Here is a 16,392-nt window from a genome sequence, read left to right as displayed (position 1 = left end):
AGGCAGGCAGATTATCTGAGGTCAGGAGTTCGAGACCAGCCTGGCCAACATGGTGAAACCCCGTCTCTACTAAAAAAATACAAAAAATTAGCTGGGTGTGGTGGTGTGTGCCTGTAATCTCAGCTACTTAGGAGGATGAGGTAGGAGAATTGCTTGAACCTGGGAGGTGGAGGTTGCAGTGAGCCAAGATCAAGCCACTGCACTCCAGCCTGGGCAGCAAGAGTGAAACTCTGTTTAAAAAAAAAAAAAAATGTCCTACCTTTCAAGCCCTACTAATATAATGCAATTTACAGCTAAAAAAGTGAGGTCAAAATAAGTAACCAAATATTTTCAAGGTGACAAACCCAGGGAGTGGCAGTGCTGATTAAAAAACAAATGCGTGTCTGACTCATGTTTCAAGTCGGGCCACTCAATCGCTTGAGAGATTCTTCCACCCACTCCGACTCACTTATGTGCTCATGAACCACCCATTCAGGAGACACTGCAGTATTTCTCAGAGACTGCTCCAGAGGTATTTTACTTTGCAAATTCTTACACCATCTCACTAGAGTCAAGTTTTTTTTCTGTTTGTTTTGTTTTTTTCTGGTCTTTTGGAATACTATTTTATCTGCCACAAATTTTTCACTTTTTAACACTATTTTTCTTCCACTATATTTATTGCATTATCTTTCTGCCCCCTTAGACAATCCAGGGGGCAGAAATTATTTCTGGGTTTTCCTCTCAGCTCCAGCATCTGATTGGCTGACCAGCAATGTGTCCCCAAGAAATGAAAGCTGGGTTGGGTGTAGACAATTTTAATGTCTCAAGAGGTTACCTTTTCAAAATAAGAGTACACCAGAAGATTCCTCTCAGCCGCAGGGCATCCACTTGCTCCCTTGAGAGGATACACTCCAGACCTCAGGTCTTCCTATGGAAGAAAATAAACCAGAAGCTGATACTCACTAGGCACTTTAGCTGACATAACCACAGTGGATATCTTGGTTTATCCCCAGACAGTACTGAAATCCATGACCAGAAAAAAACTAAAAGGTTCCTAAGGACACATCACCCCATAAAGTTTCCAAAGGAAAACCTTGACCTAAAAACATTCTGACAAGATCTCTGTGCCTAGAGAAGATTCAAGGAGAAGAGGCACAGAGAGCTTTTACAGTACAGTGTCAGGGGATTATTCTTTGCTTTCTTCTCATGGGAAATATTTACAGATAACAAACCTTTTAAAAAGCGTCATTTAATGCTTTGTCAAACAATAATTAATTAAAATACGGTATAGAAAAGTACACTAAAAGACAAATAGGCGATAACGTGAATTAGGGAGGAAAAGCTGGCATTTGGAAACGCCAGAAGGAACTGGAAATTTAGTATCTTACTGCAAGCCAGTGATGCTGGAGAAATGGGGAATGGCGGTTAGACTTAAGAACCTGCTTGGGACATAGGTGAAAAATGCAGCGGAAAATCAGCTCCCTGTGGACTGTGAAAATAATTAAAAGGCAGGCAATTAGACTGAGGTGTCTCTAGTCTCTGGGTTCCTACTCAAAAAAAAATCTAACTGAAGTGCATTTTTTAGTACATTACTGCATTGAGAGAAACAAAATTCAGCCTTAACCAACTATAAACTGCCAATTAACCTCTGATTACACAATCAGGAAATTTTCACTTTTATTGTACAAATTAAGAAACTATGTAACTCTACCTAACCAATTACTGAATTTGGTTTTCTTCATCATGCTTTTTATAAAAGTCTTTTCAAGCCCCGCCCATGAACCACAAATTACAAACCACAGCTGGGAGCTTCACAATTTTTGAATCACTCTTTGATTATATTATTTAATGTTTTTGTAGTGACTCTCATATATTTCTAACAGAAGGCAAGAGGAACCGGGAGCCCCACGGAACAAAGCTCTTCCCATTCATGAACCCGCACCCCAAGTCGGAATTGTCCCCTAAAGACCCTCCCGTGGTCCCTGCACAATCTGGGAAAGATGCGGCGCTGCGGGGGCAGAGCTGCCCAGAGAGGGCTCCAGGCCAGGGCACAATCACTGCACAAGGAAGTGACAGGACGCCCGGGGTACCGACTGTCAGCGCAGCCGCCATCTTATGGCTGGGACTGAGGCCGAGCTGGGCAAGGAGAACTCGGGGCGCAGACTGCGGAGCTGACTGCAGGGAGGCCTGAGTCCCGCCACAGCCACTTCCCACCGGTTACAACCAGCCCTTCCCCTTCTCTCGGGATGTCCGACCCAGCACTCTCACCATTTCTAGGCTTTCAGGGGGTCCCGGTGTCTTAGCTGTGGATTCCCAATACCTGCAGGTCACAGGGTCACAGAGGCCGGGCCTCTAGGAGCAGAGGACACAGAGCAATGAAGGCAACACCTGGAGCTCAGGCTGCAGTGAGAGACAAAGGCCCCGCCACATCCCGGAAGCCGTCCTGTCCGCTCCAGCTGCGTGCCTGATTGGACGGTTCCCAGTCTAGCGTCGCTGATTGGATAACGTTTAAAACCCCACCCTCTCAGGCCCTGAGTGACAGAAGATGCGATCAGATGCTGGGCTGAGTGAAGAAAGAGTGACAGTCTTGGCTGCAGCCTTCTTAGGCAGGGCTTCCTCCTTGAGCGGAGCCAGGCCCACCCCAGATGGTATTTGCATTTAACCTTGTGTGTAAAGTCACATGCATTTATGAATAACATACTGTATACCTATTCACAAATGAAAAGAATATAATAATTATTTTAAAATTTCGGATTTTATGACCTTCCCGGCTTCTGGTCTTTGAGCAGGCAGGCTGAAATTTTAGAACGGAGGTAATTTTCTGAAATAAAATGTGAGCCACATGTAAATTTTAAATTCTCTAGTAACCAAACTTTTAAAAGAAAAAAGGAACAGGTTGAATTGATTGTAACAATTTAATTAACCCAAAATACGAAAAAATTTTCATTTTAATATGTAAGAAATATGTGATTATTAATAAAGTATATAAATATGTGAAACGAAATCTTTGAAACTAACTCTGTGTTAGCACATGACAGTTCAGACCAGGAACATTTCAGGCACCCAGGAGCCACACATAACCAAAGCTTCCACATTGAAGTGCAGCTCTGATGTCGGGGGATGAAGGGCCCCAGAGAACCTTTGCTGCCAGAGGTGAAGGCAGAGCCTCTGTCTACCAACATCTCCCTTCAGTTCTGAGGGTGGAAGAGATAGTGGCCATGGAAAGAGCAGAGGGCAGCAGAAATAAAATAACCACAAGAAGACCAGTGATGGCCACCTGTTGCCCATTTTCTTTCAGAGATCAGTGAACAAAGAATGTTGGGGATAATAAAACTCTATGTCTTCAGAACTGTCCACGCTCTTGATCTCAAATGTTTAGATATGGAGAAAATAGATTAAAGGCAAAACTTATTTTGTTATTGGCCTTGGCCCTAATGGTCAGGCTGTAGTTATCTGTTTTCTCCTGTGGTGTGTGGGACTATGCAGGTATAAGCGCCAATCCCATGCGTACATGTCTACCTGTATTTCTGCATTACTCAACATTCTCTTACAAGACATCCAACTTTAAATCAGGGGGAAAAATCAGTACCTATAGGGTGCCCACTGTTAGAAGGTAACTAATAATTAACCTGTCATTGAATCCTGGCATCCTATCTGCACTGGGTACATGTATTAGCCGTTTTAGCATAACAAATCATCCAAAACTTATTAGTTCATAATTGAGATGTTCAGCCATTTAGGCTAGGCTGAGTGGGGTCGTTATTCCGGTCTCAGCTAAGCTCCTTGAGGTATGTATCATCAGCTGCTTGTTGACTAGCCAGCTGTGCTTCTGGGGGTGAGATTTTAGTTCTGGGACTGTCAACAGGGGCACCTTGCTTCTCCTCCCCATTGTATCTTATTTTCCAACTGGCTAACATGGTTTTATTCATGGAGATGGCAGCATTCTGAAAGAAAAGCAGAAGCATTCAAGACCATTTGAGCCTGGGCCCCAAAGTAGCCCACTGTCATGTTCGCAAGTTTCTACCACCCAGAGACAATAAGGCCAGCCAGATCTAGGGTTTGGAAAACAGATGCTGGATCTCGATGGAAACAGCTGTAAATGCACCTGGCAATGGGCACGGACACAGAAAGGATGAAAAATTGCCACCATTTTGCAATCAGTATCATTCTACTTTTTTTCCATATGTGGTTCGTAGCACTCTTCCGCATCAAGCAACTTGTCCAAAGACCCATGGATACTAAGTGGCTGGGCTGAAACTCAGGATTAACTCTGACTCCAAAGCCCATGCACCTCCATAGATCACACTACTAAAGCAGCTACCCTGCCCTAGACCCTTGAAATCCTGGAGAGTGACACTTCTACAAAAGAAGCCACATTCCTTTCAGATTTGTGCTCAGTACTGTTTATCATTGGGAATAATCATCTCAAGAAATTGTAGAAGCACTAGCTGGCTCATACCTGTATTTTTAGCACTTTGGTAGGCTGAGACGGGAGAATTAGGTGAGCTCAGGAGTTCCAGTGCAGGCTGGGCAACATAATAAGATGCCATTTCCATGAAAAATAAAATAAAATTTAGCCAGACATGGTGGTGCATGCCTATAGTCCCAGCTACTTAGGTGGCAGAGGCAGGCGGATTGCTTGAGCCTGGAAGGTGAAGGCTGCAGTAAGCCATGATTGGTTACACCACTGCAATCAAGACTGGGTGATCGAATGAGACCCGTCTCAGAAAAAGAAAAGAAATTGAAGAAGCATTTTGAAAAGAGATAGAATAATGTAAGGAAATAGCTGAGGGATGAATTTAGGAAATCGAGAGACCAACAACACATTATTTATATTTCATCATAGAAAAAAAATTGAAAACTTAGAAAAGAAAAAAAAAATTTTTTTTTTTGAGACCAAGTCTTGCTCTGTTGCCCAGGCTGGAGTGCAGTGGCCTGATCTCTGCTCACTGCAATATCTGCCTCCCGGGTTCATTGATTCTCCTGCCTCAGGCTCCCAAGTAGCTGGGATTATAGGTGTGCGCCACTATGCCCAGCTAATTTTTTTTTGTATTTTTGGTAGAGACGGGGTTTCACCATGTTGGCCGGGGTTTCACCATGTTGGCCAGGCTTGTCTCGAACTCCTGACCTCGTGATCCACCCGCCTCAGCCTCCCAAAGTGCTGGGATTACAAGCGTAAGTCACCGCGCCCAGCCTAAAAGAAAAAAACTTCAGAGAAATTATATTTAACAGAGTTTATTTGAGCGCAGAATAATTTGCAAATTGGGCAACCTGTGAATCCAGAGCAGGATCAGGGAGACTCCAGCACAGCCACACGATGAAAACAGATCTATGGACAGAAAAAAGCAAAGGGACATATAGAAAATGGACGTGAGGTACAGAAACAGCCAGACTGACTGCAGCTTGGGATTTGCCTTATTTGAACATGGCTTGAACACTTGATGTTATTTTATTAGTAAAAACACAGTGGTTGGTACAATAATAAGTTACAGTCTATTTATATATCCAGCTAGGTTTCAGTTTACTATGTACAAAAAAAAAAAAAAAAAACCTATTGAGCAAAATTGAACAGGAAAGGGGGCAGCTTTAGGCTATAATTAATTTAACCATTTCTTGTTTTTGGTCATCTTGTCAATTTTGAGAGATAGACCAAAACTTTATACATTGATATTATGCTGTCACCCTCAAAAATGTACTTATTTAGTCTCAAATCCCACTGTAAAATAGCAGAACTATGGATTTTTTAAAGTGGAAACAAGGATTTCTGGTAATTATTATTTTTTAAGGGTTACAGTAGAGGAGTCCTCCTTATGTTGCAATCTGCTCTTTAAAATTAAAAAAAAAAAAAAAAAGACCTGCTTTAGGATCTACCTATTTTCTTAAATTTTCAGTTTAATTATGTCACATTTAGCATGAGTGACTCCATTTTGGTTTTGTTTAGGCTGTTTGGGCCTAGTGCACAAGATCAGTCCAGAATGATGGTCTACAATTTTGTGTTAAAAATTCTCACATTTTGGTTAGGGTCCCACACAGGTCACAGTGTGACCAAAACTCTGGGTCTTAGTGCATCTCCCAGTTTCCATTGTTTTCAGTTCTTGTTCTTATCAGATAATTCATAGGTTATGTAGAGTATCTTGTAGAGCCAAAATGCTTTTTTTTTTTTTTTTTTGAGACAGTTTTGCTCTTGTTGCCCACGTTGGAGGCTGGAGTGCGGTGGCGCCATCTCTGCTCACTGCAACCTCCACCTCCTGGGTTCAAAGATTTCTCCTCTCTCAGCCTCCTGAGTAGCTGGGATTATAGGTGCCACCATGCCCGGCTAATTTTTAGTAGAGATGGGGTTTCACCATGTTGGCCAGGCTTGTCTTGAACTCCTGACCTTGGGTGATCCACCTACCTTGGCCTCCCAAAGTGCTGGGATTACAGGTGTGAACCACTGAGCTCGGCCTCAAAATGTTTTTGTTTGTTTGTTTGTTTGTTTTTAAGCTCTTTAAAAAAATGATGGGAACATGTCAAAGGGAGCCAGCCTGAAAGAACTCCCAATGGTTCAATCTGGAACAATAAAAGCATCCAAATGAGTAATTAAAACACTGACCTATAAAATAAATCAAGTCAAATCAAATAAATACCCATGCATTCACACTGAAATAAAAATATTTAAACAAACAAACAAACAAAAAGGAGAGGGCAAATACTTTTTACAGAATTCCAAATACTAATCAACATAGATAAAATGCTAAAGAAATCATCACAAAACCACCACAGTTATTATTGTATCCAAGGCTAACTGAGGAGTGTAAAAATTGTAATTAACACTTAAAAAATAAGCAGTGGGCCGGGCGCGGTGGCTCAAGCCTGTAATCCCAGCACTTTGGGAGGCCGAGACGGGTGGATCACGAGGTCAGGAGATCGAGACCATCCTTGCATAGCACCAAAGTATCTGACTAAATTGTTCCCTTCATTTTTAAAGCAACCTATGACTAATAAAAGCAACAATTATGACTCTCTATTATTGGATTTATAATACGTAGATGTAAAATTGTAACAACAGCACAAAAGCTCAAAGAAGAAAATAGAATTTTTCTGTCATAAGGTTTTTATATTTTACATTTATGAAAACCATGTAGTACTGTATTATGTTATATAATATTATGTGTTATGTTAAAGATGTACATTGTCCTCTAAAGAGGACTACTAGAGGGGGATGAAAGGGAGGGGGGCAAGGGTTGAAAAACTACATATTAGGTACTATGCTTACTAGCTGGATGCAATATTCTCATGTAACAAACCTTTAAATGTAACCTCTGTATTTATGATAAAAGTTGAAATTTTGAAAAGGACACATATTGTAATCTCTTGAGTAATAAGTAAAATAATGCAAAGATGTGACACATGCTGATAAAGAATTAAGTTAAATATTAAAAAATATATGTGTAAAAGCATTCATGGAAGTTTTAATCAAAATAGCTCAAAGCAAGAAACAGCCCAAATGTCTATCAATAGGAAAATAAATTCACACATTCTAGAGCATCCACACAACAGAAAACTACTCAGAAATATAAAGCAGCATGGTGGGCACAATGGCTCATGCCTGTAATCCCAGCTACTCACTACTCACTCAGGAGGCTGAGGCAGGAGAATCACTTGAACCCAGAAGGCAGAGGTTGTGGTGAGCCGAGATCGTGCCATTATACTCCAGCCTAGGCAACAAGAGCGAAACTCCATCTCAAAACAAAACAAAACAAAACAAAACAAAAAAAAAAAACACAGGTTTTCTCAAGCGAAAAGTCTGATGTTATAACAGTAGCTAAAAGGATATTAAGAAATATGTTTTGGCCGGGCGCGGTGGCTCAAGCCTGTAATCCCAGCACTTTGGGAGGCCGAGACGGGCGGATCACGAGGTCAGGAGATCAAGACCATCCGGGCTAACACGGTGAAACCCCGTCTCTACTAAAAATACAAAAAAAAATTAGCCGGGCAAGGTGGCGGGCGCCTGTAGTCCCAGCTACTCGGGAGGCTGAGGCAGGAGAATGGCGTGAACCCGGGAGGCGGAGCTTGCAGTGAGCTGAGATCCTGCCACTGTACTCCAGCCTGGGTGACAGAGCAAGACTCCGTCTCAAAAAAGAAAAAAAAAAAAAAAGAAAGAAATATGTTTTGCTCATAGGATATTTCTAAAAAAGTCTCCAATACTAAAGGTGCTTATTTCACTAGACAAGTTATAAAACTGTTAAATACGGTATTACAGATGCAATAGTTTTTTATTTTTATTTTTTTCTTTGAGACTGAGTCTCACTCAGTCACCCAGGCTGTAGTACAGTGGTGCCATCTCAACTCACTGCAACTCCCGCCTCTCAGATTCAAGCCATTATCCTGCCTCAGCCTCCTGAGTAGCATGGTGTTGCCTGCCACCATGCCCGGCTAATTTTTGTATTTTTAGTAGAAACGAGGTTTCACCATGTTGGCCAGGCTGGTCTTGAGCTCCTGACGTCAAGTGATCCACTTACCTCAGTCTCCCAAAGTGCTGAGATTAAAGGAGTGAGCCACTGTACCGAGCCCCGATAAAATAGTGTTAAGCAAAGCTAACTAAATGAACTGGATTTCTATTGTAATTGAGATTGATGACAATCAGATTCAGTGAGAGTGAAAAAAATGTGTTGACTATTATAAAATAGTCATTGGAAAGCTTACGCACCTGATAATAGAATCTCATGTATCTTCTGCTACTGAAGTCTAATATGATTAAATGCAGCAAAGCTTCAGTGCATTATAGCAAAGCATATTTTTACCAGGTAAAGAATGCTTTTAATGGTCTACTGACTGAGGACAGTAAAACTCTTTATAATCTAGAACCCAGAGATTGAGTCTGCCTGCCATCTACACTGCAGCAAGACTTCAGGACCTCGAACCTTGGGTTGATAATCTCATGACTCAGAAGGGCCCCTGCAAACATTTGAAATTGTATACCCATTGGAGATGTTAAGGTAAAGCTAACCAGTAAAGTTTCTTCTCAAGAACAGATGGCAACATTAATATAGATAGCTTTTTTTTTTTTTTTTTTTTTTGAGACAGAGCCTTGCTCTGTCATCCAGGCTGGAGTGCAGTGGTGTGGTAATGGTTCACTGCAACGTCCGGCTCCGGGTTCAAGCGATTCTTCTGCCTCAGCCTCCCGAGTAGCTGGGACTACAGGCACGTGCCACCATGCCTGGCTAGTTTTTGTATTTTTAGTAGAGTCAGGGTTTCACCACGTTGGCCAGGCTGGTCTCGAACTCCTGACCTTGTGATCCACCTGCCTCAGCCTCCCAGAGTGCTGGGATTACAAGCGTGAGCCACCGTGCCCAGCCCAGATAGACTTTTTTTTTTTTAACAAGATCAAAAATCAAGACATCTCTGCTATCATACACTCTTTGTTCACTGTTTTTTTCTTATGACTCTACAAATGACAGAAATCAAAAACGGTCTCTTGCATGCACCCATGGCACACACTTGTATGTAGAAGATTTTGGCCGGATGCAGTGGCTCACACCTGTAATCCCAGCACTTCCGAAGGCCGAGGTGGGCAGATCAGCTGATGTCCTGTGCAGTCACTCCAGGAGTTCAGTCAACACTCGAGAAAACCGATAACCACAGCCAGACAATTAGGGCCAAGGCCAAATAGCAAAATAAGTGCTTTTAATCTATTTTTTCCATATCTAAACTTTGGAGTTCAAGAATGTAGACAGAACTGAAGACATAATTTTTTTCTCCTGTGGCCCCATCACCCTTTGTTCACTGCTTGATCTCTAAAAGAAAGGTGGGCAACAGGTGGCCAGCAGTGGTTTACCTGTGGCTATTTTATTCCTGCTGCCCTCAGCTCTTTCTATGGCCACTATCTGTTTCATCCTTGGAACTGAGGAGAGATTTTGGTAGGGAGAGGCTCTTCCTTCACCTCTGGCCCTTCACAACACTGACATCAGAGCTTCCATGTGTGGCTCCTGTCTGCCTGGAATGTGCCTGGTCTGAACTGCAATGTGCTAGAAAGGTAAAATATAGAGTTAGTTTCGAAAATTTAGTTACAAATATTTATACACTTCATTAATAATTACATATTCCTCACACATTAAAATGATATTTTGGATATGTTGGATTACATTGTTACAACCCATTCAACTTGTTCTTTGTTTCTTTTTAAAGTTTGGCTACTAGAAAATTCAAAATTCACATGTGGCTCACATTTTATTTCAGATGATTACCTCCTTTTTAAAATCTCAGGCTGCCTACTCAAAGGACCATAAACCAGGAACGTAAAAAGGCTGAATTTTTTTTTTTAATTTTAATTTTTTCATTGAGACGGAGTCTCGCTTTGTCACCCAGGCTGGAGTGCGGTGGCATGATCTCAGCTCACTGCAACATCTGCCTCCTGGGTATAAGTGATTCTCCTGGCTCAGCCTCCTGAGTGGCTAGGATTACAGGCGCATATCACCAGGCCTGGCTAATTTTTTTTTTTGAGACAGAGTTTTGCTCTTGTTGCCCAGGCTGTAGTGCAATGGCACAACCTTGGCTTACTGCAACCTCCACCACCTGGGGATTCAAGCAATTCTCCTGCCTCAGCCTCCTGAATACCTGGGATTACAGGCATGTGCCACCAAGCCCAGCTAATTTTGTATTTTTAGTAGAGATGGGGTTTCTCCATGTTGGTCAGACTGGTCTCAAACTCCCGACCTCAGGTGATTCACCCACCTTGGCCTCCCAAAGTTAATTTTTTTAGTAGAGGCGGGGTTTCACCATATTGATCAGGCTGGTCTTGAACTCCTGACCTCATGATTCTCCTGCCTCAGACTCCCAAAGTGTTTGGATTACAAGCATGAGCCACAGCACTTGGCCAAAAAAAGCTGAAATTTCAAAACATTTGTTATTATATTATTTTCATTTGTGTATAGCCATATATATTTTTTTGAAATGGAGTCTCGCTCTATCGCCCAGGTTGGAGTGCAGTGGCATGATTTTGGCTCACTGCAACCTCCGCCTCCCTGTTTCAGGTAATTCTCTACCTCAGCCTACAGAGTAGCAGAGATTACAGGTGCTGCCCACCATGCCAGGCTAATTTTTGTATTTTTAGTAGAGAAGGGGTTTCACCATGTTGGCCAGTCTGGTCTTGAACTCCTGACCTCGTGATCCACCCACCTCGACCTCCCAAAGTGCTGGGAGTACAGGCATGAGCCACCGTGCCTGTCTGCCATATGATATATTATTTACAAATGTATATGACCTTATATGCAAGGTTGAATGCAAATATCCTCTGGGGTGGGCCTGGCTCAGCTCAGGGAGGAAGCCCTGCCTGAGAGGGCTGCGGCCCATCATCTAAGCATATCTTCTATCACTCAGGGCCTGAGAGGGTGAGGTTTTAAACATTATGCAGGCTGGGCACCATAGCTCATGCTGTAGTCCCAGCTATTCGGGAGGTCGAGGGAGAAGAATTGCTTGAACCTGAGAGGCGGAGGTTGCAGTGAGCAGAGATTGTGCCACTGCACTCTAGCCTGAAGGACAGAGTGAGATTCCATCTCAAAAATAAATAAATAAATAAAAAGTTATCCAATCAGTGACTCTGGGCTGGGAACTGTCCCATCGGGCAAGCAGCTGAAGTGAAACAGCGTGGCTTTCAGGTTTGGTGGGGCCTTTGTCTCTTGCTGCAGCTTGAGTTCCATGTCGTGTCTTCATTGCTCTGTGTCTTCTGCCCCTATAGACTCAGCCTCTGTGGCCCTGTGACCTGCAGGTATTGGGAGATCCACAGCTAAGACACCGGGACCCCCTAGAAACCTAGAAATGATGAGAGTGCCAGGAATGGGAAGAACTTTGCTCTGTGGGGTTCCCAGGTCGGTCCTACTTTTGCCTATTAAAACTTTATGGGAGTCACTGCAAAAATATTATAGAATTTAATCAAAGAGTGGTTCTAGAATTGTAGAGCACCCAGCTATGGTTTGTAGTTTGTGGTCTATGGGAGAGGCCTAAAGGAAAGTGTTTTGTGTCAGGCATCTGACCCGAAACTCAGCCATTATAAACCCTATGACCTGCATATATATGTCCAGATGGCCTGCAGGAGCCAAGAAGCCTGGAGCAGCCAAAAAAACCACAAAGAAAGTGAAACAGGCTGTTCCTGCCTTAACTGATTAACCAGCGTTACAACATTCCAACATTGTGACTTTTCCCTGACCCACCTTAACTGATTAATCAACTCTGTGACATTCTTCTCCTTGACAATGAGTCCCATGATCTCTCCACCATTCACCTTGTGACCCCCTCCCCTGCTAACAATAGATAACCACCTTTAACTGTAACTTTCCACTGCCTACCCAAGCCCTATGAAGCTGCCCCTATCCTATCTCCCTTTGCTGACTCTCTTCGGACTCAGTCCACTTGCACCAAAGTGAATAAACAGCCTTGTTGTTCACTCAAAGCCTGTTTGGTGGTCTTTTCACATGGATGCACTTGACATTTGTTGCCGTGACTTGGATTGGGGGACCTCCCTCAGGAGATGAATCCCCTGTCCTCCTGCCTTTTGCTCCATGAGAAAATCCACCTCTCACCTTGGGACCTCAGACTGGCCCAAAAAGCACTTCACCAATTTTAAATCGGGTAAGCGACCTCTTTTTATTCTCTTCTCCAACCTCTCTTGCTATCCCTCAACCTCTTTCTCCTTTCAGTTTTGGTGCCACCCTTCAATCTCTCCCTTCCCTTCATTTCCTTTCCCTTTCTGGTAGAGACAGAGGAGACACGTTTTATCCATGGACCCAAAACTCCAGCGCTGGTCACAGACTTGGGAAGACAGTCTTCCCTTGGTGTCTAATCACTGTGGGGATGCCTGCCTGATTATTCACCCACGTTCTAGAGGTGTTTGATCACCACGGGGATGCCTGCCTTGATCCTTCACCTTGGTGGCAAGTACCACCTCCCCTGGGTGGCAAGTACCACCCCTCTCTCTCTCTGTGTCTCTACCACCTCTCTTCTCTAAACTTACCATTTTACTATGGGCAAATTCCCACCCTCCATTCCTCCTTCCTCCTTAACCTGTGTTCTAAAAAACTTAAAACCTCTTCAACTGTCACCTGACCTAAAACCTAAGCATCTTATTTTATTCTGCAACACCAACACCACTTGGCCCCAATACAAACTTGATAATGGCTCTAAACGGCCAGAAAATGGCACATTCTATTTCTCCATCCTACAAGATCTAGATAAGTTTTGTCAAAAAATGGGCCAATGGTCTGAGATGCCTGACGTCCAGGCATTCTTTACACATTGGTCCCTCCCTAGTCTCTGCTCCCAATATGACTCATTCCAAATCTTTCTTCTTTCTCTCCTGTCTGTTCCTTCAGTCTCCATCCCAAGCTCTGAGTCCTTTAAATCCTCCTTTTCTACGGATCCATCTGAACTTTTCCCTCCTCCCCAGGCTGCTCCTCTCCATGTCAAGCAATTCTTCCTCAGCCTTCACTCCCTCACCCTATAATCTTTCTATCACCTCCCCCTCTCACACCTGGTCGAGCTTACAGTTTCATTCTGTGACTAGCCCTCCCTCACCTGCCCAACAATTTCCTCTTTGAGAGATGGCTGGAGCTGAAGCCATAGTCAAAGTTAATTCTCCTTTTTTCTTTATCTGACCTCTCTCAAATCAGTTAGCATTTAGGCTCTTTTTCATCAAATATAAAAATCCAGCCCAGTTCAAGGCCCATTTGGTGGCCACCCTTAGACTCTTTACAGCCCCTAAACCCTGAAGAGCCAGAAGGCCATCTTATTCTCAATATGCATTTTATCACCCAGTCAGCTCCTGACATTAAAAAAAAAGCTTCAAAAATTGGAATCTGGCCCTCAAACCCCACAACAAGAATTAATCAACCTCACCTTCAAGGTGTTCAACAATAGAGAGGAGACAGTCAAGTGGCATCATCTTTCAGAGCTGCAACTGCTTGCCTCCACTGTAAGACAAACTCCAGCCATGCCTTTGGCACATAAAAACTTCAGAACAACCAAACTGCAGCCTCCGGGCACTCCTTTAAAACCTCCTCATGGACCTTGCTTCAAGGGTCACAAAACTGGCCACTGGGCCAAGGAATACCCACAGCCTGGAATTCCTCCTAAGCCATGTCCCATCTGAGTGGGACCCCACTGGAAATTGGACTGTCCAACTAATATCACAGCCATTTCTAGGGCCCTGGAGCTCCAGCTCAAAGCTCTCTGGCTGACTCCTTCCCAGATCTCCTCAGCTTACTGACAAGAGTGACGCTGCCCGATCACCTTGGAAGCCCCCTGGACCATCACGGATGCTAAGCTTTGGATAACTCATACAGTGGAAGGTAAGTCCATCCCCTTCTTAGCCAATACAGAGGCTGCCCACTCCATGCTACCTTCTTTTCAAGGACCTGTTTCCCTTGCCTCCATAACTGTTGTGGGTATTGATGGCCAGGCTTCTAAACTTCTTTAAACTCCCCAACTCTGGTGCCAAATTGGACAACATTCTTTTACGTACTCTTTTTTAGTTATCCCCACCTGCCCAGTTCCCTTATTAGGCCAATGAAGGGGTGGCCTACCCCTCCACACCTGTGGGCGTTTCTCGTTAGGTGGAACGAGAGACTTGAGAAAAGAAATGAGACACAGAGACAAGGTATAGAGAAAGAAAAAGTGGGCCCAGGGGACTGGCGCTCAGCATACAGAGGACCCACGCCAGCACCGGTCTCTGTGTTCCTTTAGTATTTATTGATAATTATCTTTACCATCTTAAAGATAATGGAGTGGCAGGACAATAGGATCATTGAAGGGAGAAAATTAGCAGTAAGACATATGGATAAAGATCTCTGTGACATGAATAAGTTCAAAGGGAAATGCTGTGCCTTGATACGCATATGCAAACATCTCCATAAACCTCTTAGCAGCATTATGCCAGCAAGTCCCGCCAGCAAGTCCCACCTTATGCCGTAAGGCGGTTTTCTCCTATCTCAGTAAACAGAGCATACAATCGGGTTTTACACCGAGATGTTCCATTGCCCAGGGATGGGCAGGATTTTTAACCAGCAAGCTGCCTTCAGGCACTTGTTTAACAAAGACACATCCTGCACAGCCCAAAATCCATTAAGTCTTAAGTCACCACAGCACATGTCTCTTGCAAGGACAAGGTTGGGAGTAGGGTCAAGGATTAACAGCATCTCAAATACAGAACAAAATGGAGTCTCTTATGTCTACTTCTTTCTATATAGACACAGTAATAGGCTGATCTTTCTTTCTTTTCCCCACAGGCCAAAACACTTTAACAAAATTATCTGCTACCCTGACTATTCCTGGACTACAGTCACATCTCATTGCCACCCTTCTTCCCAACCCAAAGCCTCTTTTGCATCCACCCCTTGTATCTCTCCACCTTAATCCACAAGTGTGGGATACCTCTACTTACTCTTTGGCAACTGACCATGCCCCCCTTACCATTCCATTAAAACCTAACAACCCTTACCCCACTCAATGCCAGTATCCCATCCCACAACAGGTTTTAAAGGGACTGAAGCCTGTTATCACTTGCCTGCTAGAGCATGGGCTTCTAAAGCCTATAAACTCCCTTACAATTCCCCCATTTTACCTGTCTAAAAATCAGACAAGTCTTACATGTTAGTTCAGGATCTGTGCCTTATCAACCAAATTGTTTTGCCTATTCACCCTGTGGTGCCCAACCCGTACACTCTTTTGTCCTCAATATTTTCCTCCACAACTCACTATTCCATTCTTGATATTAAAGATGCCCTTTTCACTATTCCCCTGCACCCCTTGTCTGAGCCTCTCTTTGCTTTTACCTGGACTGACCCTGATACCCATCAGTCCCAGCAGCTTACCTGGGCTGTACTGCCACAAGCCTTCAGAGACAGCCCTCATTACTTCAGCCAAGCCTTTTCTCATGATTTACTTTCTTTCCACCCTTCTGCTTCTCACCTTATTCAATATGTTGATGACCTTCTTCTTTGCAGCCCCTCTTACCAATTTTCCCATCAGGGCAGTATCCTACTTCTTTAACATCTCCACTCAAAGAGGTGCCAAGTATCCCCCTCTGAGGCTCAAATTTCTTCCCCTTCTGTTACATATCTTGGCATAGTCCTCCATCGACATACATGCACTCTTTCTACAGACCATGTTCAGTTAATCTCACAGACCTCTATCCCTACCAGCAAAGCAACAGCTCCTTTCCTTTGTAGGCATAGTTGGATACTTTCGCCTTTGGATACCTGGTTTTGTCATCCTAACAAAAACGTTATATAAACTCACAAAGGAAAACCCAGCTGACCCCATAGATCACAAATCCTCTCCCCACTCCTCTTTCCGTTCCTTAAAAATAGCTCTAAAAACTGCTCCCACGCTAGCGCTCCCTGACCCATCCCAACCCTTTTCATTACACACAGTGAAAGTGAA

General features: G+C 43.5%; 1 protein-coding gene across 1 annotated transcript in view; it reads right to left on the bottom strand.

The window, feature by feature from the left end:
- LOC101013791 (zinc finger protein 431-like) overlaps positions 1-2,847 on the bottom strand; it is a 37,977-nt gene extending 35,130 nt beyond the window's left edge. Inside the window, 2 exon segments of the mRNA XM_031660331.1 lie at positions 815-907; positions 2,248-2,847. Of these exon segments, the coding sequence (XP_031516191.1) occupies positions 815-907; positions 2,248-2,250 (96 nt within the window). The 5' untranslated portion in view covers positions 2,251-2,847.
- Between the last annotated feature and the right edge of the window lie 13,545 nt (positions 2,848-16,392).

The sequence above is a fragment of the Papio anubis genome, chromosome 20 (assembly GCF_008728515.1).
Source record: "Papio anubis isolate 15944 chromosome 20, Panubis1.0, whole genome shotgun sequence".
NCBI lineage: Eukaryota > Metazoa > Chordata > Mammalia > Primates > Cercopithecidae > Papio > Papio anubis.
This window is presented reverse-complemented; position numbering and strand designations above follow the sequence as displayed.